This window comes from Pseudorca crassidens, chromosome 14 (genome assembly GCF_039906515.1).
Source record: "Pseudorca crassidens isolate mPseCra1 chromosome 14, mPseCra1.hap1, whole genome shotgun sequence".
Taxonomy (NCBI): Eukaryota; Metazoa; Chordata; class Mammalia; order Artiodactyla; family Delphinidae; genus Pseudorca; species Pseudorca crassidens.
In genome coordinates this window covers 67,018,611-67,044,905 of record NC_090309.1, presented here as the reverse complement: position 1 = coordinate 67,044,905, position 26,295 = coordinate 67,018,611, and the positions used below count along the sequence as shown (strand labels likewise).

The following is a 26,295-nucleotide window of genomic DNA, read 5'->3' as shown; positions in this document are numbered from 1 at the left end:
TTCTAGAAAATAAGAACTAATCTATAGTGACAGAAAGTAAATCAGTGGATGTGGGAGGGTGGGAGAAGGGCAGAGAGGGAAAGAAGGGCACAAGGAAACTTCTGAAGATGAAGAATATGTTCATTATCTTAATCGTGGTAATGATTTCACAGGTGTATACATATTTCAAACTTATCAAACTGCATACTTTATATGCAGCTGAATGTTAATCATACCCCAGTAAAGCTCTATTTTAAAAATGAGGGCTTCCCTGGTGGCGCAGTGGTTGAGAGTCCGCCTGCCGATGTAGGGGACACGGGTTCTTGCCCCGGTCCAGGAAAATCCCACATGCCGCGGAGCGGCTGGGCCCGTGAGCCATGGCCGCTGAGCCTGCACGTCCGGAGCCTGTGCTCCGCAACTGGAGAGGCCGCAACAGTGAGAGGCCCGCGTAACGCAAAAAAAAAAAACACAAAAATGATACTCATCTGATATAGACACAGAAAAAGAGATTCACATAAGTCAATCACAACCATACAAGATAGTAGCGTCCTTAATTAGGAGTAAAGTAATATGGGACATATGCTAAGCACACTGAAATCACTGAGGCTTTATTGGTCAGATTAATGGTAGTCACTCCATCCTTACACCTCTGTCAAGGGAGCCTATCAAGTTGCCTGAATATAGCAATATTCTCACAACCCAGTTCTAATCTTAGCCAGAAGGTAATATAAGTTGTTCTGTGGCTCAGCAGATTCAGTTTTGCTGTCACCCTGCACTGATCTTGATATTCTAGGCTAACCAGGGGCTCTATTTTAACCGGTTATGTCCCCAATCTTCCAGTCCCCAAGACACCAATACCAACTACTTCAGATACTTAATACCTGTTCCTCATCTGAACATCACTGGCTCCTGTCAGTTCAGATATGCACTTGCACAAGATGCACTGCATCTTGCCTGGCCATGCAGACCTTAAAAACCATCTGATCCATCTGGATCCTCCCTGGTCTGTCACAAACCTGAAGGACATTCAGATTTTCAACACTGCTTTGCTCTCAGTTGTCCCTCACTTCACATCCCTCCACTTCTCAATCCTTACTCTTCTTGAATTTAAAGGCCCTGAACCCCAATCTATACTCCGATCTCTAAATCAACCTGTCTTTGTACTCTAAGTCTCTCCCAGTTTTACCAATGCTGTTCCTACCCAAGCTCAGTTCTTAAATGCCAGAAAGCCTTCTTAGAAACGTTAGATTCTTGAAGTATAGGCAGGAAAGAAATAGTAAGTAGAAGGGTAAGGGCATGAAGGGAATAAAGCCTGAAGGAAAAACATGAGCAAATGTCCAAGTGTATGATGTAAATGAGAAAATATGAAATTGGCCTGAATGGAACAAGAGAGTAATGTTAAGCCAGAGTCAGACAGAAGAGTCTGGGCTTGATAAAACAAGTTACTGAAAAACTGCTGTGTGCTCTTGGAACAGGAAGTGATAATATGAAACTGTTATCATGTACTGAAAAACACAAGCACAAAGGACGTGTTAGAGGCAAGATGAGTTACATGAAGCTCTCTTGGAAACTGTGGCGTGAGGTAGTAATATCACGGTCTAGGTCTAGAATGGTGTCAGTGTCAGTGGGAAATGAAAAATCAATGCTCTAGGGTCTAGAAAGAAACAGTGACATATCTTAGTGACCAAGTAGGAGGAAGAAGAAGAGGACAGTTATGATGATGGTGATAATTGAGTGCTTACTGCATCTCAGGCACTCTTCTACGTAACTCAAAGCATTACTTTTAATCCTAACAACTCTATGAGATAGGAATTATTATTCTTCTCATTTGATAGATGAAAAAACTGAAGCAGAAAGGTTAAGAAACTTGCTCAAGGTCATACAGATAGTAAATGGCACTCCAGGATATAAAGCCAGGCAGTAAAGCTCCAGAACCCATTCTTACGCACCGTTAAGAGACCTTTACATAGTTCAAGGAAGAAGGGAAGGAGTCCATGGAGTAGGAAAAGCAACAAGCCTAACAACTGGAAGAATACTTAAAGAATCATATATCCTGTAAGACTACAAGGAAGGATGATAGTTTCGAAAACACGATTAACTAAGGTAAACTTGTTTCATAATAAGAACTTAGATTTCATGGTTTCAGTCCTTTTTGAAGCTGAAGGTTTAAGTTTCCTTGACCTAAAGACAACATAGTGGCAAAAGGAAAGGAAGATTCTTTTATCTTTTTTAAAATTTTATTTATTTATTTTATACAGCAGGTTCTTATTAGCTATCTATTTTATACATCTCAGTGTATATATGTCAACCCCAATCTCCCAATTCATCCCACCACCACCACCACCCCACCCCCGCTTTCCACCCATGGTTTCCATACATCTGTTCTCTACATCTCTGTCTCTATTTCTGCCTTGCAAACCAGTTCATCTATACCATTTTTCTATATTCCACAAATATGCATTAATATACTATATTTCTTTTTCTCTTTCTGACTTCACTCTGTATGACAGACTCTAGGTCCATCCACGTTTCTACAAATGACCCAATTTCGTTCCTTTATATGGCTGAGTAATATTCCATTGTATATATGTGCCACATCTTCTTTATCAATTCGGCTGTCGATACGCATTTAGGTTGCTCCCAATGACTTGGTTATTGTAAACAGTGCTGCAATGAACATTGGGGTGCATGTGTCTTTTAGAATTATGGTTTTCTTTGGGTATATGCCCAGTAGTGGGATTGCTGGGTCATATGGTAATTCTATTTTTACTTTTTTAAGGACCCTCCATACTGTTCTCCATAGTGGCTGTATCAACTTACATACCCACCAACAGTGCAAGAGGGTTCCCTCTTCTCCACAGCCTCTCCGGCATTTGTTGTTTGTAGATTTTCTGAGGGATGCCCATTCTAACCAGTGTGAGGTGATACCTCACTGTAGTTTTGATTTCCATTTCTCTAATAATTAGTGATGTTGAGCAGCTTTTCATGTGCCTCTTGGTCATCTGTATGTCTTCTATGGAGATATGTCTATTTAGGTCTTCTGCCCATTTTGGGATTGGGTTGTTCATTTTTTTAATATTGAGCTGCATGAGATGTTTATATATTTTTGAGATTAATCCTTTGTCCGTTGATTTGTTTGCAAATATTTTCTCCCACTCTGAGCGTTGTCTTTTCGTCTTGTTTATAGTTTCCTTTGCTTTGCAAAAGATTTTAAGTTTCATTAGGTCTCATATGTTTGTTTTTATTTCCATTATTCTAGGAGGTGGATCAAAAAATATCTTGCTGTGATTTATGTCAAAGAGTGTTCTTCCTATGTTTTCCTCTAAGAGTTTTACAGTGTCCGGTCTTAGGTCTCTAATCTATTTTGAGTTTATTTTTGTGTATGGTGTTAGACAGTGTTCTAATTTCACTCCTTTATAGGTAGCTGTCCAGTTTTCCTAGCACCACTTACTAAACAAGCTATCTTTTCTCCATTGTATACTCTTGCCTCCTTTGTCATACATTATTTGACCATAGGTGCGTGGGTTTATCTCTGGGCTTTCTATCCTGTTCCACTGATCTATATTTCTGTTGTTGTGCCAGTACCATACTGTCTTGATTACTGTAGCTTTGTAGTATAGTCTGAAGTCAGGGAGTCTCATTCTTCCAGCTCCCTTTTTTCCCGTCAAGACTGCTTTGGCTATTTGGGATCTTTGGTGTCTCCATAGAAACTTTAAGATTTTTTGTTCTAGTTCTGTAAAAAATGCCATTGGTAATTTGATAGGGATTGCATTGAATCTGTAGATTGCTTTGGGTAGTATAGTCATTTTCATAATATTCATCCTTCCAATCCAAGAACGTGGCATATCTCTCCTGTTTGTGTCATCTTTGATTTCTTTCACCAGTGTCTTATAGTTTTCTGAGTACAGTTCTTTTACCTCCTTAGGTAGGTTTATTCCCTTGTATTTTATTATTTTTGTTGCAATGGTGAATGAGATTGTTTCTCCTTAATTTCTTTCTGATATTTTGTTGTTAGTGCATAGAAATGCAAGAGATTTCTGTGCATTAATTTTGTATCCTGCAACTTTACCAAATTCATTAATTAGCTCTAGAAGTTTTCTGGTGGCATCTTTTGGATTATCTATGTATAGTATCAAGGCATCTGCAAAAAATGACAGTTCTACTTCTTCTTTCCTGATTTGGATTCCTTTTATTTCTTTTTCTTCTCTGCCGCGGCTAGGATTTCCAAAACTACGTTGAAGAATAGTGGCGAGAGTGGACATCCTTGTCTTCTTCCTGATCTTAGAGGAAATGCTTTCAGTTTTTCACCATTGAGAATGATGTTTGCTGTGGGTTTGTTGTATATGGCCTTTATTATGTTGAGGTAGGTTCCCACTATGCCCACTTTCTGGAGTTTTTATCATAAATGGGTGTGGAATTTTGTCAAAAGCTTTTTCTACATCTATTCAAATGATCGTTTGGTTTTTATTCTTCGATTTGTTAATATGGTGTATCACATTGATTGATTTGCGTATATTGAAGAATCGTTGCATCCCTGGGGTAAATCCCACTTGATCATGGTGTATGATCCTTTTAATCATACACCATGGTGTTGTTGGATTCTGTTTGCTAGTACTTCGTTCAGGATTTTTGCATCTATCTTCATCGGTGATATTGGTCTGTAATTTTCTTTCTTTGTATCATCTTTGTCCGGTTTGGGTATCAGGGTGATGGTGGCCTCGTAGAATGAGATTGGGAGTGTTCCATCCTCTGCGATATTTTGGGAGAGTTTGAGAAGGATGGGCATTAGCTCTTCTCTAAACATTTGATAGAATTCACCTGTGAAGCCATCTGGTCCTGGACTTTTGTTTCTTGGAAGATTTTTAATCACAGTTTCAATTTCATTACTTGTGATTGGTCTGTTCATATTTTCTGTTTCTTCCTGCTTCAGTCTTGGAAGGTTATACCTTTCTAAGAATTTGTCCATTTCTTCCAAGTTCTCCATTTTATTGGCTTACATTTGCTTGTAGTAATCTCTTAGGATGCTTTGTATTTCTGCAGTGTCTGTTGTAACTTCTCGTTTTTCATTTCTAATTTTATTGATTTGAGTCCTCTCCCTCTTTTTCTTGATGAGTCTGGCTAAAGGTTTATTAATTTTGTTTATCTTCTCAAAGAACCAGGCTTTAGTTTTATTATCTTTGCTACTGCTTTGTTTCCATTTCATTTATTTCTGCTCTGATCTTTATGTTTTCTTTCCTTCTACTAACTTTGGGTTTTGTTTGTTCTTCTTTCTCTAGTTCCTTTAGGTGTAAGGTTAATTGTTTATTTGAGATTTTGTTGTGTCTTGAGGTAGGATTGTATTGCTATAAACTTCCCTCTTCGAACTGTTTTGCTGCATCCCATAGGTTTTGGATTGTCATGTTTTCGTTATCATTTGTCTCTAGGAATTTTTTTATTTTCTCCTTGATTTCGTCAGTGATCTCTTGGTTATTTAGTAACATTTTGTTTAGCCTCCATGTGTTTGTCTTTTTTACGTTTTTTTCCCTGTAATATATTTCTAATCTCATAGCGTGTGGTCAGAAAAGATCTCGATATGATTTCAATTTTCTTAAATTTTCCATGGCTTTATTTGTGATCCAAGATGTGATCTATCCTGGAGAATGTTCTGTGTGCACTTGAGAAGAAAGTGTCATCTGCTGTTTTTGGATGGAATGTCTTTTAAATATCAATTAAATCTATCTGGTCTGTTGTGTCATTTAAAGCTTGTGTTTCCTTATTATATTTCTGTCTGGATGATCTGTTCACTGGTGTAAGTGAGGTGTTAAAGTCCCCCACTGTTATTGTGTTACTGTCTATTTCCTCATTTATAGCTGTTAGCAGTTGCCTTATGTATTGAGGTGGTCCTATGTTGGGTGAATATATATTTATAACAGTTATACCTTCTTGGATTGATCCCTTGATCATTATGTTGTGTCCTTCCTTGTCTCTTGTAACATTCTTTAAAGTTTATTTTATCTGATATGAGTATTGCTACTCCAGCTTTCTTTTGATTTCCATTTGCATGGAATATCTTTCACCATCCCCTCACTTTCAGTCTGCATGTGTCCCTATGTCTGAAGTGGGTCTCTCATAGACAGCATATATATGGGTCTTGTTTTTGTATCCATTCAGCCAGACTGTGTCTTTTGGTTAGAGCATTTAATCCATTCACATTTAAGGTAATTATTGATATGTATGTTCCTATGACCATTTTCTTAATTGTTTTGTTTTTGTTTTTGTAGGTCCTTTTCTTCTCTTGTGTTTCCCACTTAGAGAAGTTCCTTTAGCATTTGTTGTAGAGCTTGTTTGGTGCTGCTGAATTCTCTTAGCTTTTGCTTGTCTGTAAAGCTTTTGATTTCTGTGTCAAAACTGAATGAGAGGGCTTCCCTAGTGGCGCAGTGGTTGAGAGTCCACCTGCCAATGCAGGGGACACGCATTCGTGCCCCAATCCGGGAGTATCCCAACGTGCCGTGGAGCAGCTGGGCCCGTGAGCCATGGCTGCTGGGCCTGCGCGTCCGGAGCCTGTGCTCCACAACGGGAGAGGCTGCAGCAGTGAGAGGCCCGCGTACCACAAAAAAAAAAAGAATGAGATCCTTGCTGGGTAGAGTAATCTTGGTTTTAGGTTCTTCCCTTTCATCACTTTAAATATATCATGCTACTCCCTTCTGGCTTGCAGAGTTTCTGCTGAGAAATCAGTTGTTACCCTTATGGGAATTCCCTTTTATGTTATGTGTTGTTCTTCCCTTGTTGCTTTCAATAATTTTTCTTTGTCTTTAATTTTTACAATTTGATTACTATGTGTCTCAGCGTGCTTCCCCTTGGGTTTATCCCAACTGGAACTCTCTGTGCTTCCTGGACATGGGTGGCTATTTCCTTTCCCAAGTTAGGAAAGTTTTCGACTATAATCTCTTCAAATATTTTCTCGGGTCCTTTCTCTCTCTCTTCTCCTTCTGGGACCCCTATAATGCAAATGTTGGTATGTTTAATGTTGTCCCAGAGGTCCCTTAGGCTTTCTTCATTGCTTTTCATTCTTTTTTCTTTATTCTGTCCTGTGGCAGTGATTTCCACCATTCTGTCTTCCAGGTCACTTATCCGTTCTTCTGCCTCAGTTATTCTGCTATTGATTCCTTCTAGTGTATTTTTCACTTCAGTTATTATATTGTTCACCTCTGTTTAAATCTTCTAGGTCTTTGTTAAACATTTCTTGCATCTTCTCCATCTTTGCCTCCATTCTTTTTCCAAAGTCCTGGATCATCTTCACTATCATTATTCTGAATTCTTTTTCTGTAAGGTTGCCTATCTCCACTTCAGTTAGTTGTTCTTCTGGAGTTTTATCTTGTTTCTTCATCTGGTACATAGTCCTCTGCCTTTTCATTTTGTCTATCTTTCTGTGAATGTGGTTTTCATTCCACAGGCTGCAGGATTACAGTTCTTCTTGCTTCTGCTGTCTGCCCTTGGATAAGGCTATGTAAGCAGTTGTGCAAGCTTCCTGATGGGAGGGACTGGTGGTGGGTAGAGCTGGGTGTTGCTCTGGTGGGCAGAGCTCAGTAAAACTTTAATGCTTGTCTGCTTGTCTGCTGATGGGTGGGGCTGAGTTTCCTCCCTGTTGGTTGTTTGGCCTGAGGCGACCCAGCACTGGAGCCAACAGGCTCTTGGTGGGGCTAATGGTGAACTCTGGGAGGCCTCACACCAAGGAATACTTCCCAGAACTTCTGCTGCCAGTGTCCTTGTCCCCGCGGTGAGCCACAGCTGCCCCCTGCCTCTTCAGGAAACCCTCCAACACTAGCAGGTAGGTCTGGTTCAGTCTCCTATGGGGTCACTGCTCCTTCCCCCTGGGTCCTGATACGCACACTACTTTGTGTGTGCCCTCCAAGAGTGGAGTCTCTGCTTCCCCCAGTCCTGTCAAAGCCCTGCAATTAAATCCCACTAGGCTTCAAAGTCTGAGTCTCTAGGAATTCCTCCTCCCGTTGCCAGACCCCCAGGTTAGGAAGCCTGACCTGGGGGTCAGAACCTTCACTCCAGTGGGTGGACTTCTGTGGTATAAGTGTTCTCCAGTTTGTGAGTCATCCACTCAGCAGTTATGGGATTTGATTTTATTGTGATTGCGCCCCTCCTACTGTCTCATTGTGGCTTCTCCTTTGTCTTTGGATGTGGGGTATCTTTTTTGGTGAGTTCCAGCGTCTTCCTGTCGATGACTGTTCAGCAGTTAGTTGTGATTCCTGTGCTCTTGCAAGAGGGAGTGAGCACACATCCTTCTACCCCGCCATCTTGAACCCATCTCCCAAGGACAGGGAGATTCTTAGATAGAGAATATACTGCAGTGTATCTATTTTTTGATCATTAAGTATATATACCCCATACTCACTTATCCCATAGTGAGGAACTCACTCTACTTCATGAAAGGATCAAGGTCACATTCAAAGAAGAGAATTTGTAATACTGTCCTTTACCCTGGCCCAGATATATGGTAATGAATAAAGCCAGAGTAATAATCATCAACTCTCACCATTAATCCTGTTCCTACCCCCTTCTCTTGCTAACAGAATCTATAACTCTACATGTATGTGGCAACAGGTTCCAGTAAGGAATCACTCACAATAAAGGAGGCTTCGCTAAGGGAACGGCTACGTTTTTTTCTTTAGTCGTTCTGCATAACAGCCAGAAAAGCAATGAAAATTTGAGCTCTACAGATATTTGAATATGCATCATAAAAGTGTGTGTGTCTAAGTCAGTCTTTCCAGAGTTCTTAAAACCTTTAATACAAAGTCATCCCTGCTAGGTGTTACAGGTAACTCTGATTCTCAATGTAACTTCTCATGAAAATAAATACAAAATTATACTATTATTATATATTATACATATATTATTATATCTATAATTTTTCATTAGGCTAAAACCATACCTCTAAAAACTGATCTTTCTTTTAACATAGAGTACTTTTGCTTCTCCCTTTACACCTACACAGCAGATCCTTTGCATCAGCAGCTTCAGCTCCTAACCTACCAGAATTTCTCTGCCCCTCAGAGAGCTGCAATTAAATGAGGATGCAAGGTCACACTGTCCACAATCATTCACTAGTTAAGTGACAGTTTCCCATACAGCAACCTTGCAGTGTGGTATAATTTAAATTCCTACCTCAGGAAAATTACTAATCACGACATCACATGGACTTTCACTTATATCAACTATGAATGCCAAGAGTCTACTAAACATTCTATGAGAGGCTTTTCATCAAAGTGGATATAGGGAATAATAAACACTTACTTGAATTCAACAAAGTCAGATTTCCGTAGTCCTAATTCTACTGAATAGCAGGAAAAATGCAAAATAAAAGACTGCCCTAGATGAAATGAGAAGACTGGACCAGATGAAATGAGATCTCCTCCAGCAATAAGCAAAGTTTGCAACCTTAAGTTAAGATATGATCTACAAACCTAGAAACTAAATTTAAAAACACCTGTAAACGTACAGGATCAACCTGAATGACAACTGGCCCCAAACAGTTTCCAGAAGCAGCAACCTCCACCTCAGTTTTATTTTGCTGCACGTAGCCTTTTATTCTTTTCCTTCACAGGCAATGCTCAATGGCCCTAAAGATTCCTACTTCGATAAAAAAATCAGCAAATGATTATATCCAAGAAATATTCAGGTAAAACAGTCATTATTTAGAATATTTTATTTTTACAAATGGAATCTCACAAACATTAAGCAAACAATATTATGAGCTAAAAAGTCAAGTAAGAATAAACTAACCACAATGTTACATATTGAGGGTTTTTTTTTTTTTACTGCTAGAGTATATATGATTTGAGATATTGCCATGAATAACCTACCAGTCCTTCTTACTATTAACAAGACTGGGAAAGTCTTGATGGTTTCTACCAGATTTAGCTCGAACTCTATGCTAATGCAAGGAGCCTGTCTTCTGGCCTATCATTCACACAGGGCACATCTGCTTTCACTATGTGAAAGGAAGTGAGACAAAACCAAAACCAAGCCAAACAAGCACACAACACAACACAGAACGCACTACGAGACTGTTTAGAAGATTGTTTGTTAACATTAACAAGGACTGCAAATCTCCAGTAACTTAAGTTAACTAGATAATTTATGAAGATTGTCTCATGACATGTACTGGTAGAGCTCTACAGGTATGCTTCACTATATACAACCTGGTCTTCTATATAAATGTTTCTTAGTTTTTAAATTTTTCAAACAGGTTTTTATACTAAAGGTATAATGTACGCAGTAAAAAAAAGTCAAACCGTAATAAAAGGTACGCAACGAAAAGTGAAAGTATCCTTTATTCCATACTATTCCTACTTGGTTAACTACTAAGAAATCAAATTCTGCTTTAAATGTATGGCCTTCAATATTCATTGTCTGTGCTTGACAGTAAAAAATAATTTCATCATGTAAATTAAGCCCCTTCCACAATTATCTGCTTATCTTTTTATATTCAATAAGATGTTTCTTAAGTGATGTATACCTGTACAGCTCCATTCTAAGGGTTGCTGAGTTATTGCTGAATACTGCAAGATAAACAACAATTTTGGCATCAAGGTAAACTGGCAGTCATGGTAAGAAGGCTTCTGGAACTCCTAGTTCATGAGATCATTTCAATATATATCCCAGGGCCACATACTGTCTCCTGTGCCTCAATATAAGTAAGATAGTTCCAAATGCAACCAAAGGATATTTTTTAGTCAAATTAAATTCTTTTGAATCCCTCTCCCAAATGTGCCTGGTTATGTTATATAGATTAGAATTCATTAAAATTGATCAACAGTTGGTTTATGGGTCAATATTTAATCTTTTAATAACGTCAACAATAAATGACATTATTCTATTTAATCTACATCCATATAAAAATAAGCAAACTGTTTAAACATTTTCAAAAGTGTGCTATCTAGGTTCTGAGTTTGTTTTTTTAAGGCTGCCCTCATATGATTTATTCCTATGAAGGCAAAATCTAAGAAAAGGTGGTCCCAGAGAGCTAGAATTTATAAAATTTTAAAAGTATGTTTTTGATTTGAAATAAAAGTAGAAATCTTAAAATTTTAAGTTGTCTAATTACTATATAAGCTCGTTCTTACAAAGACACTTTTGTGCCTATATAACAAGAAAATATTTGTTGTTGCTTTTCTACCTTAAAAAAAAAAAGGAGGGCTTCCCTGGTGGCGCAGTGGTTGAGAGTCCGCCTGCCAATGCAGGGGACACGGGTTCATGCCCCGGTCTGGGAAGATCCCACATGCCGCGGAGCGGCTGGGCCCGTGAGCCATGGCCGCTGAGCATCCAGAGCCTGTGCTCCACAGCGGGAGAAGCCACAACAGTGAGAGGCCCGCTTACCGCAAAAAAAAAAAAAAACAGGTAACTCTAGAAAGGAAAATATAATAAGATGAACTTGACTATATTTAAAGTTTTCACATATTAACAAAGTAGAAATTGCCTATATATACATAAACATAACTACAAAGTCACTATATAGCAGAAACATGCACACCAAAGCCAAAACTATTTTCAAATATTCATTTTAAAACCTAAGGTAACTTGGAAATCTTTTACAAATTAATATATTTGTAACGTAGACTCAAACATTTCATTTCCAAGGGCATTTCCAAACATTTCAATTTAAAACTAACTACAAGAAGCAAACAAGTCTAGTTACTTTTTCATGAATAACTAACCTCATTTTAATTCTGTTGATTCAGTTCAGCTCCCACATTTAGAGTAAGTTTTAACTAGGAAGGTAGTATACCATAATAGTCAAATACCAGCAAAGTAATGGGAATGACAGTAGAACATACCTCATGAGATGTTATAAAGAGATGATTACTAATCCACTGTTTCTCACCCAACCAAGGATCTCACTTATACAAACTTCCCAACTTATCCTTGCATCAATTTTTCTGTCTCTACTAGATCATGTCATCAACATTATAAACACTTTAATATCTCCCACCTTCAATAAAAATTCTCCCCAACACCATATTCCCATTGCCCTACTTCCTTGATTTATAGCAAAATTTCTCAAAAAAACTATCTATACTCACTGTCTTCATTTCCCTCCTTGATTCTTTTTGAACCCACTCCAACTGTGCTTTCATCCCCACCGCCCCACAGAAACTGTTCTTACTAAAATAACCAGCAATCTCCATAGTATCCAATTATCAATCCTCATCTTATTTGACCTCTTGGCAGAATTTGACACACCTGATCATCTTTTCCTCCCTGACACATTTTCATCCTTTTGCCTCCCAGAGACTTCACTCACTCTTGGTTTTCCTCCTTCCCCACTGGTCCTCCTTCAAAATCTCCTTTGCAAATACTCATCTTCATCGTGACCTCTAAATTAAGCTGGCTTACCTAACGCCTTAGTCTTTGAACCTCTTCTCTATTTTACTCCCGAGGCAACCATGTCTGATTAAAGTTACACACTTAGCTGTGTTGAGTGTGATATGCCAACACAGCCTTGGCCTTCTTCCCTGTACTCCAGATTCATATACCTAGCTGCCTCACTTGGATACCTAATAGGTATCTCAACATTAACACAGGCAGAATAAAATTTAGATTTTATATAAACACTTCAAATTCCACTCCCCACCTCCACCCTTGTTTTCTCCTTTAATTACTACAAACCCCAATTGCATCCTTCCAATTTCACAAGCCCAAACTTAAGAGTCATCCTTGACTTCTTCTATTTTATTGGTCCTGCCTTCCAAATACCCAGAATATACAGTTTCTCATCACCTCCACCTCTAGCTCCCAGCCAAAGGCATTATGTCATCTCTTTTCTGTACTATAGTAATAAGCCTCCGAAATTGGACTCCTTGCCCCCACAAAACAGAAAGTTCATACAGCAGCAAGAATAATCCTTTTCAAACCTAAGTCAGATCATGTCACTTTGCTGCTCAAAACTTCTCATTACTTGCCATATCACTTGGAATAAAAACCAAAGTTTGGGGCTTCCCTGGTGGCGCAGTGGTTGAGAGTCCGCCTGCCGATGCAGGGGACACGGGATCATGCCCTGGTCCGGGAAGATCCCACATGCCACGGAGCGGGCCCCACAACGGGAGAGGCCGCAACAGTAGAGGCCCGCGTACCGCAAAAAAAAAAAAAAAGAAGCAAAAACCAAAGTTTTTATGTTCTCCTACAAAGCCTCCCTACAATCTAGCCCCCGCAGCCTACCTCATCCACTACTCTTCTCCACACACATGCCACTCCAGCTACACTGGCCTTGCTTTTCCTCAAACACCTTTAAGCGTATCCTGCCCCAGAGCCTTTGTCCTTGCTTTGTCCTCAACCTGAAACCCTTTTTCCCTGGGCATCTGCATAACTTCTCTCTCACATCATTTAGACTCAACTGTTACCTTATGAGGAAGACCTTTTCTTACTATCCTATCTAAACTAGCAACTCCCTACCCATACTGTCACTCTCAATCTTCTTATCTGCTTGATTTTTCTTAGCACCTGACACAGAATATAATTATTTATTTACTGTCTGTCTTCCCCAAATACTAAAAGGCAAGCACTACGAGAGTAGTGATTTTGTTTTATTCAAAGAGCAGCACAAAGAAGAGTATCTGGCATTTAGCCTGGTAGATATTTGCTGAATAACAAAATAAGTAATAGCAAGTCATTATGCTAAAAGTTTTATAAAGATTGGCTCACTTAATCTTTGGAAAAACTATATGAAAGTAATATTATTATTCCAATTTTACCAAGGAGACAAAGGCACAAGAGATTAAATAACTTATATGTCACAGTTGGTAAGTAGTATAGTCAGCTTCCTGAATCTTTTAAACGAGATGAAGTTAGATCATACAAATGGAGTATTTAACAAAGTGTGGCACAAAAAATACATAACATTTATGGAATACTTATTATGTGCCAAACATTAATGTAAGCTTTTTATGTGTATTTACTCATTTAATTCTCATATTGTTTAGTAAGTTGTTGCTATTATTTTTACTATTTACTATTTATCAAGGTACCAACCTGAACTCAACAGAAGTCACATAAAAGATGCTGCTGTGACAGAAATAGTACAAACTCCAACATTTACCAAATCAAAATTAACTGAATTCACATCATACACAGACACATAGTTAACTGTATGTTTGCTAGCCTGTAGTTCTCAAAAAGCCCTCTAACATAGACAAAATAGTCACAGATTTTCTTCATTAAAAAAAAAAAAATCTACCCCTCCCCTAAAAATCTGGCTGCTACTCCATACTGCACCATTTTATGTTTAATCCATTTTTTATTATAAATTTAAAATTATGTGATTAAAGTAGATCTTTTCAATGTTTAAAACAGAACTTATTCATCTGTACCAAATACTACTGAAATCACCAAGTTTATCTAATGTAAACAACTCTTTGTTTTAAAAGTCAGTTTTACTACCAAAAGTAAATTTTGATATTTCTGCATCTGAGAAAATAAAGTAGCCAATTCCTTTATCCTTGAGTTAAAGTGAAAGCCACAGAAATCATGATATTTAGTGAATATAACTTCTTCAGTTCAACACAGCATTTGATTTTTAATTTTTAATTCTATCCGTAGATACCCATTCCTTATTAATAATTAACATATGAAAGATTCTGGGTAAAGACCCTTAAAACTTACGGTGCAATAATGGCTCTAGCAGGTCTTTTCGTGGACTGTACTTGTGAAAGCCAACCTTCTAGCTGTGCATTCAGTTGCGGTCCTATAAAAAGAGAAAGAGAGAAACAGGAGTGAGCAAAGCAATACAGTACTAATAACCATACATGACACAAAGTCCTCACTGAACCTATTTGGAACTAAAATAGCTTAATGGGCAGTGGATCATCATTTTGGATGTTAATGTTTGAAACTTAACCAACTACAAAGTTTCTAGTAGCAAGCCATGTGATAAAGACAAGCACTGATTCAACAAAATTTGCTTTTATCCATCCACTTATTTATTTACAACCATCTTCATTCAAGAACAATACAATCTACAATTTGAGGCAATGATCAAACAAAATGAAACAAGAAAGAGAAAAATATAGTATATGAAAAGAAAATAACTGAATATATTTTAGAGTACCAAAACCTGCCTTAATCACTAAAATCACATCCATGGAGTGATCATTACCACACTCAATGATCTTTCCTGCCATCCACTCCAGCCCCCTATTCCCATCACCATATCAATAACCAGTGTAACTACACCACCTCAAAAATCTCAATTTCAAGCATCCCACTCTCTTCACTTCCTATCATTCCAGTTCACGTCTAGAAATCTGTTGGAGTCACTTTTCCAACTGTCCTTCATCCTCTCTTCTTCACTTTTTATACCCATCCTGAGATTTGATGATCCATCACTGTAACCACTCCCTTGCCTGTGGCCTCCCTCCTTTGCTCCTCTCTTTCTCCAGTGTAGTCAAATCATAGTTAAAACCAACCTTCCACTTAACAAAGCACCTCCATCTGAACAGCTGAATGAGACTGTAAAGAAACACAACCATATGAACTTTGAAATTATACTCATAAATTACAGCAGATCCTTAGCAAACAAAGCTCAGAAATCATACCACGACAACCTAGTGAATTTGCTCACCTATCTTTAAGATAGTTACTTCATATAGCTTCTCTTTTTACCTTAAACCATCATCCCCTTCCCATTCCCATTCCCAACAGATGATCAAACTTTTCATTTTGTTAAGGAAAACAAGCAGAATAACCAACCATCCTGGTTGCTCAGGACTTTGCCAGTTTTAGCACTGGAAGTCCTGCATCCTGGGAAACCTCCCAGTCTCAAGCAAACCTGAATGTTAGTCACCCTAAATTCAGAAGAGAACTACTTCCTCTTCCCACCATTTATTCTGCTTTCCCTACTGTTTCAACAAATTGTCCTTGCTCCTATCAAAAGCCAAACAAATTACTTCTGCACTGGATCTCACTTTGTTTTTCATACTCAAGGACTCTGCTCTTACAACTGTCCTTGTCTCCCGCACTAACTTTTCCCTTTTTACTAGATCATTATCATTACCATGCAAATATGCAATACTAGCAAATTGATTTCCCCCAACTACTGCCCCCTTTTTCTCTGGCTCTCTCTTTTTAAACTTTTAATAAAAAAATATTCAAACATTACAAAAGAACCTAGATAATAATATAACAAACACTCATGGATTGACAGCCCAAATTAATTAAACCTTAACATTCTATCTTACTAAGATCTTCTTTTATTAAGAAATAAAATACTGGACTTCCCTAGTGGTCCAGTGGTTAAGAATCTGCCTGCCAGTGCAGGGGACACGGGTTCAATCCCTGGTCCGGGAAGATCCCATATGCCGCGGAGCAACTAAGCCTGTGTGCCACAACTACTGAGCCCACGCTCTAGAGCCCGCGAGTCACAACTACTGAGCCCACATGCCTAGAGCCCATGCTCCACAACAAGAGAAGCCACCGCAATGAGAAGCCCATGCGCCAGGGAAGTCCCAAAAATTGTTTTAAAAATAAAATAAAAACTAAAATAAAAATTAAAGGGGGGCTTCCCTGGTGGTGCAGTGGTTGAGAGTCCGCCTGCTGATGCAGGGGACATGGGTTCATGCCCCGGTCCGGGAAGATCCCACGTGCCGCGGAGCGGCTGGGCCCGTGAGCCATGGCCGCTGAGCCTGCACGTCCGGAGCCTGTGCTCCGTTGCAACGGGAGAGGCCACAACAGTGAGAGGTCCGCATACAGCAAAAAAATAAATAAATAAAAAATTAAAGGGACTTTCCTGGTGGCACAGTGGTTAAGAATCTGCCTGCCAATGCAGGGGACACAGGTTCAAGCCCTGGTCCGGGAAGATTCCACATGCCACGGAGCAACTAAGCCCGTGCGCCACAACTATTGAGCCTGTGCTCTAGAGCCCACAAGTCACAACTACTGAGCCCGTGAGCCACAACTACTGAGTCCACGTGCCACAACTGCTGACGGCCACGCGCCTAGAGCCGGTGCTCCACAACAAGAGAAGCCACCGCAGTGAGAAGTCCGTGCACCACAATGATGAGTGGCCCCTGCTCACTGCAACTGGAGAAAGCCCACATGATGCAACAAGGACCCAACGCAGCCATAAATAAATAAATACATTTATTAAAAATAAAAACTTTCTAAAAATTTAAATTAAAAAAAAAGCTAAATAAGCCTCTAATCAGCAACTCAGGACCATCTTTCTCAAGGACCCAAAAGCCATCTCTTTGAAATGTGACAATCAAGGGAGATAGTGCCCCTTTCTGCCAGTTTCTGTGGGGTAGGAACTAACTTCAGAGGGCCACTTAGCCCCAAGTTGCAAAATTACCTCCTGTCATAAAAATATGTAAGTTTAGTTTTCCTTTGGATAAAGCAATTAGCTAATACATATGGTCACCTCAATTACCAAGTGAATTTAGGATGAACTATGTGTGACAAATGTTTCTATCAAGTCTCTTACTTGAACACTACTCATAATTTATCTTGAGAATATGCATATAATGGGTTTTATCTGCTTAGCTAAATAAAAGGATGAGCACTCTTCACATCTTTGCAATCTGTTAGCAGATAGCCGGTGACGTGCATCATATTGTAGCTTAATGCTTAGTCAAAAATAAAATTTTCTTTCTCTTCTACCTTTGAAGAGAAGTTTTCTGAGATGGCAGGAGGTTTTGGTTTAAATTATATTTCTCCAACATCAGCAATGGCTCAAAATTCCCATTTCCCTACATCCTTACCAACATCTGATACTGTCAGAATTTTTCATTTTTGCCAATTTGATATGGGTATGAAATTGTACCCCTTTGTTTCTTCTAATTTGTACTTGCCAAATAGCCATTGAGATGAAGCATTTACAGATTTGGAAATTCTGTGTTTAGGACTATATACAAAAACAAGTCAAGTTTATAAATGGCTAGCCCATCTATAAACTGCCAAAGTACAAAAAAGGTCCGATTCAGCAATCAAATGATGTACTTTATTTTCAAAACTTAAGATTTAAGAACAGTTACCAAAAAACTTATATTAAATAATTTCATTACTAATTCAAGGAAAAATGGTTCCTAATTTCAAAGTAAATTAAAATTTTAGCTTCCTAATAAATTTCATGTTAACTTAAAATAAGTATTTCCATGTCACAGGAAGTTTACAAAACAAATTTAAAACGAAATAAAACAAAGAAAACAACATCTCCCAATTCAGCAACCCTACTGCCACCAACTTCACTGGTTTTAAGCACTAAACCAAGCTTTCTTAACAGTCCTTCTGTAAAATAACCAGTTTCTTCATAAGGATCCTAAGGTAAAAGTCAAACTCCAAGTTTCTCAATTATTTTTAAGTAAGATAACTGAGTGTATCTATTTATTACAAATGGCTGCTTAACTGTTGATCTGTAAAGTGTCAAATAAAAAAAAAATTTGCATTCTTCCACAGAAGCTGATACTTGGCAATATGGCATCCTTAATACATGAAGGTGATGTAGAATGCGTGCTTTCTTTCTCAAATATCATGAATTTGAAGGCACACTGATGAATGGAAAAAATCAATCAAAAGGAAAAATCCTAGCAAAACTACTTCATGGTTGTGTGACCTTGCCCTGAGAGGAATAAATGGGCATGTACACCTTTGGATAAACAGTAAAAGTAGGTTCCCAAAGGATCAATGCTAAGGTATTTCCTTAAGAAACAGACAATAAATAATGTGCTGTAGGCAAGTCAGTACACTTCTGTTTGAGTCCCAATTAAATCAAACAATATTTCACAAAAAAGTTTATTTGCATAGTGACAAAACCACAAAGATACTAAACACACACACACATTTTCAGGAATTCCTATGCAACTAATTAACAGAACCATTCTAAAATACGGTAATTAAGCAAGCCAAATTGATTTTTAACTCTCTTTAGTCTGCTCCTCCTATTCCTCTTCGGAGAGAAAAAAAATTCAACAGCCTCCTGACTCTGAAAAAAATCATGTGTTCTATAAACTGTTCTCAAAAAATGTGCAGTGGAACCACCTGAGGATCTCATTAAAATACTAACTATGGGGGGACTTCCCTGGTGGCGCAGTGGTTGAGAGTCTGCCTGCTGATGCAGGGGACATGGGTTCGTGCCCCAGTCCAGGAAGATCCCACATGCCGCAGTGGCAGAGGCCACAACAGTGAGAGGCTTGCGTACCGCAAAAAAAAAAAAAAAAAAAAAAATACGAATTATGATTCTGTAGGTCTGGAGTGGGGCCTGAGATCCTTCATTTCTAATATACTCTGCAAGTAACAGCAACGTTTGCTGGCCTATAGACCACACTCCAATAGCAAGTCTAGATCAACGGTGGCCAACCAAAAAAGGGACTTGGACCGCAAAGACTCCACAAAACTATATGCATAACAAGTTTTACCTAAAGATAAAATAAATCTCTAGATAAATGTAAGATCTATCAATTACAGATTAAGAAATACATATTCATTTAACAGTGGTAATGAAACTTCTTTTACCTTTTTAAAATCATCTATTTTGTCAATCAAGGGATAGTAAAGAATAATTACTGTCCTCTAGGAAATTCCATACTTTCTAACATGAAGTAGGTTCCTTAAAAAGAGGAAAGTAGAGAAGAAGAACTACAATCCTGCAGCCTGTGGAACGAAAACCACATTCACAGAAAGACAGACAAGATGAAAGGCAGAGGGCTATGTACCAGATGAAGAACGAGATAAAACCCCAGAAAAACAACTAATTGAAGTGGAGACAGGCAACCTTCCAGAAACAGAATTCAGAATAATGATAGTGAACATGATCCAGGACCTTGAAAAAGAATGGAGGGAAAGATCGAGAAGATGCAAGAAATGTTTAAGAAAGACCTAGAAGAATTCAAGAACAAACACCTAGAAGAATTAAAGAACAAACAAACAGAGAAGAACAATACAATAACTGAGATGGAAAATACACTAGAAGGAATCAATAGCAGAATAACTGAGGCAGAAGAACGGATAAGTGACCTGGAAAACAGAAGGGTGGAAATCACTGGCAAGGAACAGAATAAAGAAAAAAGTATGAAAAGAAATGAAGACAGCCTAAGAGACCTCTGGAACAACATGAAACTCAACAATATTCACATTATAGGGGTCCCAGAAGGAGAAGAGAAAGAAAGGACCCAAGAAAATATTTGAAGAGATTATAGTCGAAAACTTCCCTAACATGGGAAAGGAAATAGCCACCCATGTCCAGGACGCACAGAGAGTTCCAGGCAGGATAAACCCAAGGAGAAACGCCAAGAAACATAGTAATCAAACTGACGAAAATTAAAGACAAAGAAAAATTATTGAAAGCAACAAGGGAAAAATGATCAATAACATATAAGGGAACTCCCATAACGTTAGGAGCTGATTTCTCAGCAGAAACTCTACAAGCCAGAAGAGAGTGGCATAATATATTTAAAGTGATGATAGGGAAGAACCTACGACCAAGATTACCCTACCCAGCAAGGATCTCATTCAGTTTCAACAGAGAAATCAAAAGCTTTACAGACAAGCAAAAGCTAAGAGAATTCAGCAGCACCAAACCAGCTCTAAAGCTACAACAAATGCTAAAGGAACTTCTCTAAGTATAAAACACAAGAGAAGAAAAGGACCCACAAAAACAAAGCCAAAACAATTAAGAAAATGGTCAGAGGAACATACATATCGATAATCACCTTAACTGTGAATGGATTAAATGCTCCAACCAAAAGACACAGGCTGGCTGAATGGATACAAAAACAAGACCCACATATATGCTGTCTACAAGAGACCCACTTCAGACCTACGGACACATACACACTGAAAGTGAGGGGATGGCGAAAGATATTCCATGCAAATGGAAATCAAAAGAAAGCTGGAGTAGCAATACTCATATCAGATAAAATAAACTTTAAATTAAAGAATGTAACAAAAGACAAGGAAAGACATGACATAATGATCAAGGGATCAAGCCAAGAAAAAGATATAAGTTATAAACATATATTCACCCAACATAGGACCACCTCAATACATAAGGCAACTGCTAACAGCTATAAAAGAGGAAATAGACAGTAACACAATAATAGTGGGGGACTTTAACACCTCACTTACACCAGTGAACAGATCATCCAGACAGAAAATTAATAAGGAAACACAAGCTTTAAATGACACAACAGACCAGATAGATTTAATTGATATTTATAGGACATTCCATCCAAAAACAGCAGATAACACTTTCTTCTCAAGTGCGCACAAAACATTCTCCAGGATAGATCACAGCTTGGGTCACAAATAAAGCCTTGGAAAATTTAAGAAAATTGAAATCATATCAAGCATCTTTTCCGACCACAATGCTATGAGATTAGAAATAAACTACAGAGGAAAAAACGTAAAAAAGACAAACACATGGAGGCTAAACAAAATGTTACTAAATAACCAAGAGATCACTGAAGAAATCAAGGAGAAAATCAAAAAATACCTAGAGACAAATGACAATGAAAACATGACAATCCAAAACCTATGCAATGCAGCAAAAGCAGTTCGAAGAGGGAAGTTTATAGCAATAAAATCCTACCTCAAGAAACAAAAAAAACTCAAACAATCTAAACTTACACCTAAAGGAACCAGAGAAAGAAGAACAAACAAAACCCAAAGTTAGTAGAAGGAAAGAAAACATAAAGATCAGAGCAAAAATAAATGAAATAGAAACAAAGCAGTAGCAAAGATAATAAAACTAAAGCCTGGTTCTTTGAGAAGATAAACAAAATTGATAAACCTTTAGCCAGACTTATCACGAAAAAGAGAGAGAAGACTCAAATCAATAAAATTAGAAATGAAAAACGAGAAGTTACAACAGACACTGCAGAAGTACAAAGCATACGAAGAGACTACTACAAGCAAATGTATGCCAATAAAATGGACAACTTGGAAGAAATGGACAAATTCTTGGAAAGGTATAAGCTTCCAAGACTGAAGCAGGAAGAAATAGAAAATATGAACAGACCAATCACAAGTAATGAAATTGAAACTGTGATTAAAAATCTTCCAAGCAGTAATAAAGGCATCATCATGATTATGAAAAAAAAAAAAAATCTTCCAAGAAACAAAAGTCCAGGACCAGATGGCTTCACAGGTGAATTCTATCAAATGTTTAGAGAAGAGCTAATGCCCATCCTTCTCAAACTCTTCCAAAATATCACAGAGGATGGAACACTCCCAATCTCATTCTACGAGGCCACCATCACCCTGATACCCAAACCGGACAAAGATGATACAAAGAAAGAAAATTACAGACCAATATCACCGATGAAGATAGATGCAAAAATCCTGAACGAAGTACTAGCAAACAGAATCCAACAACACCATGGTGTATGATTAAAAGGATCATACACCATGATCAAGTGGGATTTATCCCAGGGATGCAACGATTCTTCAAAATATGCAAATCAATCAATGTGATACACCATATTAACAAATCGAAGAATAAAAACCAAATGATCATCTGAATAGATGCAGTAAAAGCTTTTGACAAAATTCCACACCCACTTATGATAAAAACTCTCCAGAAAGTGGGCACAGAGGGAAACTACCTCAACATAATAAAGGCCATATACAACAAACCCACAGCAAACATCATTCTCAATGGTGAAAAACTGAAAGCATTTCCTCTAAGATCAGGAAGAAGACAAGGATGTCCACTCTCGCCACTATTATTCAACGTAGTTTTGGAAATCCTGGCCACAGCAGTCAGAGAAGAAAAAGAAATAAAAGGAATCCAAATCAGAAAAGAAGTAAAACTGTCACTGTTTGCAGATGCCTTGATACTATACATAGATAATCCAAAAGATGCCACCAGAAAACTACTAGAGCTAATCAATGAATTTGGTAAAGTTGCAGGATACAAAATTAATGCACAGAAATCTCTTGCATTCCTATGCACTAACAACAAAATATCAGAAAGAAATTAAGGAGAAACAATCTTATTCACGATTGCAACAAAAAAAATAAAATACAAAGGAATAAACCTACCTAAGGAGATAAAAGACCTGTATGTACTCAGAAAACTGTAAGGCACTGGTGAAAGAAATCAAAGATGACACAAACAGAAAGAGAGATATGCCATGTTCTTGGATTGGAAGGATGAATATTATGAAAATGACTATACTACCCAAAGCAATCTACAGATTCAACGCAATCCCTATCAAATTACCAATGGCATTTTTTACAGAACTAGAACAAAAAATCTTAAAGTTTCTATGGAGACACCAAAGATCCCAAATAGCCAAAGCAGTCTTGAGGGAAAAAAACAGAGCTGGAAGAATGAGACTCCCTGACTTCAGACGATACTACAAAGCTACAGTAATCAAGACAATATGGTACTGGCACAACAACAGAAATACAGATCAATGGAACAAGACAGAAAGCCAAGAGATAAACCCACGCACCTATGGTCAACTAATCTATGACAAAGGAGGCAAGAATATACAATGGAGAAAAGACAGTCGCTTCAATAACTGGTGCTAAGAAAACTGGACAGCTACCTATAAAAGAATGAAATTAGAACACTCCCTAACACCATACACAAAAATAAACTCAAAATGAATTAAAGACCTAAATGTAAGACCAGACACTATAAAACTCTTAGAGGAAAACATAGGAAGAACACTCTTTGACATAAATCACAGCAAGAACTTTTTCGATCCACCTCCTTGAGTAATGGAAATAAAAACAAAAGTAAACAAATGGGACGTAGTCAAACTTAAAAGCTTTTTGCAAAGCTGAGGAAACTACAAACAAGACGAAAAGAAAACCCTCAGAATGGGAGAAAATATTTGCAAACAAATCAACGGACAAAGGATTAATTTCCAAAATATATTAACAGCTCACGCAGCTCAATATTAAGAAAACAAACAACCCAATCCCAAAATGGGCAGAAGACCTAAATAGACATTTCTCCAAAGAAGGCATACAGATGGCCAAGAAGTACATGAAAAGCTGTTCAACATCACTAATTATTAGAGAAATGCAAATCAAAACTACAGTGAGGTATCACCCACACCAGTTAGAATAGACTTCATCAGAAAATCTACAAACAACAAATGCTGGAGAGGGTGTGGAGAAAAGGGAACCCTCTTGCACTGCTGCTGGGTATGTAAATTGGTACAGCCACTATGGAGAACAGTATGGAGTTTCCTTAAAAAACTAAAAATAGGGCTTCCCTGGTGGCGCAGTGGTTGAGAGTCCACCTGCTGATGCAGGGGACACGGGTTCGTGCCCCAGTCCTGGAAGATACCACATGCCGCAGAGCAGCTGGGCCCATGAGCCATGGCCACTGAGCCTGCGCGTCCGGAGTCTGTGCTCCACAACGGGAGAGGGCACAACAGTGAGGGGTCTGCGTACCGCAAAAAAAAAAAAAAAAAAAAAAAACTAAAAATAGAATTACCATATGACCCAGCAATCCCACTACTGGGCATATACCCAGAGGAAACCATAATTCAAAAAGACACATGCACCCCAGTGTTCACTGCAGTACTATTTACAACAGCCAGGTCATGGAAGCAACCTAAATGGTCATCGACAGCCAAATGGATAAAGAAGATGTGGTACATATATACAATGGAATATTACTCAGCCATAAAAAGGAAAAACTGGGTCATTTGCAGAGATGTGGATGGATCTAGAGACTGTCATACAGAGTGAAGTAAGTCAGAAAGAGAAAAACGAATATCGTATATTAACGCATATATGTGGAACCTAGAAAAATGGTACAGATGAACTTTTGTGCAGGGCAGAAACAGAGACACAGATGTAGAGAACAAACGTATGGACACCAATCAGGGAAAGTGGCGGGGGTGGGGGGTGGTGGGATGAACTGGGAGATTGGGATTGACATATATATATACTAATATGCATAAAATGGATGAGTAATAAGAACCTGCTGGGTAAAAGAATAAAATAAATTAAATTCAGGAAAAAAAAAAAAGAGGAAGGTAGAATACACCTCAAAAACCCCAAGGACCAAAATAAAATTAAACATTTTTAAAATAAATAAATAAAGCCTGAGGACCATTCTAGTCCTATCACTTACCTTTCCTAGAATTTTTTCTGTATTATGTTTCAGTCACCACACAGCTTTATGTTCCACTAGTTATTTAATAAACTATTACATCATAAGGTTAACTATGATCAATCATGTTATAATTTGCTTTCGTTTGTTAACTGAATAAATATTTATGGAGCATCTATTTATGTGCCAGGAAGTGGGATGAATGCTGGAGTTATAGCAATAAAAACAAGACAGGAGATGGGACTTCCCTGGTGGTCCAGTGGTAAAGAATCCTCCTTGCAATGCAGGGGATGTGGGTTCAATCCCTGGTCAGGGAACTAAGATCCCACATGCTGTGGGGCAACTAAGCCCATGCACCACAACTATTGAGCTTGCCCGCCTCAACTAAAGAGCCTGCGTGCCGCAAACTACAGAGCCCATGCACTCTGGAACCCATGCCAGAGCTACAGAGCCCACAAGCCCTGGAGCCTGTGCACCACAACTAGAGAAGAGAAAACCCGCACGCCACAACTTAGAGAGAAGCCCGTGCACCGCAATGAAAAGATCCCACATGCCTCAACGAAGATCCCGCGTGCTTCAACTAAGACCCGATGCAGCCAAAAATAAATAATATTTTTTTTAACTTAAAAAAAAAAAAGACAGGAGAGATACCTGCCTTCATGGCACTTTTTAAGTGTCAATGTCTTACATCCAAAGAATGGCAGAAAGATGATAAATTCAGACACCAGGACAAGCTAATAGGAAAGACAATTTTGGTTAGGAGAGAAGCCTTCCAGTGCTAATCAAAGTATTCCACATACATAAGGTAAAGAATGATCAACTATCACAATTCTTTTAACATTCTCTTTTAATTAGTACCAGCATAGTAAATATAATTCTACGGGACTGGTTAAAACAAAGTAACCAGGCTTCCCTGGTGGCTCAGTGGTTAAGAATCCTCTTGCCAATGCAGGGGACACGGGTTCGAGCCCTGGTCCGGGAAGATCCCACATGCCACGGAGCAACTAAGTCCGTGCGCCACAACTACTAAGCCTGCACTCTAGAGCCCATGAGCCACAACTACTGAAGCTCACGTGCCTAGAGACCATGCTCCACAACAAGAGAAGCCACTGCAATGAGAAGCCTGCGCACCGCAACGAAGAGCAGCGCCCGCTCGCCGCAACTAGAGAAAGCCCACGTGCAGCAACGAAAAACCAACACAGCCAAAAATAAATAAAATGAAAATTTTTTAAATGTAAAAAAACCCCAAAATACCAAAGTAA

At 38.4% G+C, this 26,295-nt stretch overlaps 1 protein-coding gene across 3 annotated transcripts in view; it reads right to left on the bottom strand.

The window, feature by feature from the left end:
• MEMO1 (mediator of cell motility 1) overlaps positions 1-26,295 on the bottom strand; it is a 129,619-nt gene that overhangs the window by 49,791 nt on the left and 53,533 nt on the right. For all 3 annotated transcript variants that reach the window (XR_010934092.1, XM_067703332.1, XM_067703331.1), the window contains one exon: positions 14,626-14,707. Coding sequence is in view for 2 of the 3 variants with exons in the window: in XM_067703332.1 (XP_067559433.1) it covers positions 14,626-14,707 (82 nt within the window). In the remaining variant the exon portion in view is untranslated. The remainder of the gene's footprint in view (positions 1-14,625; positions 14,708-26,295) is intronic.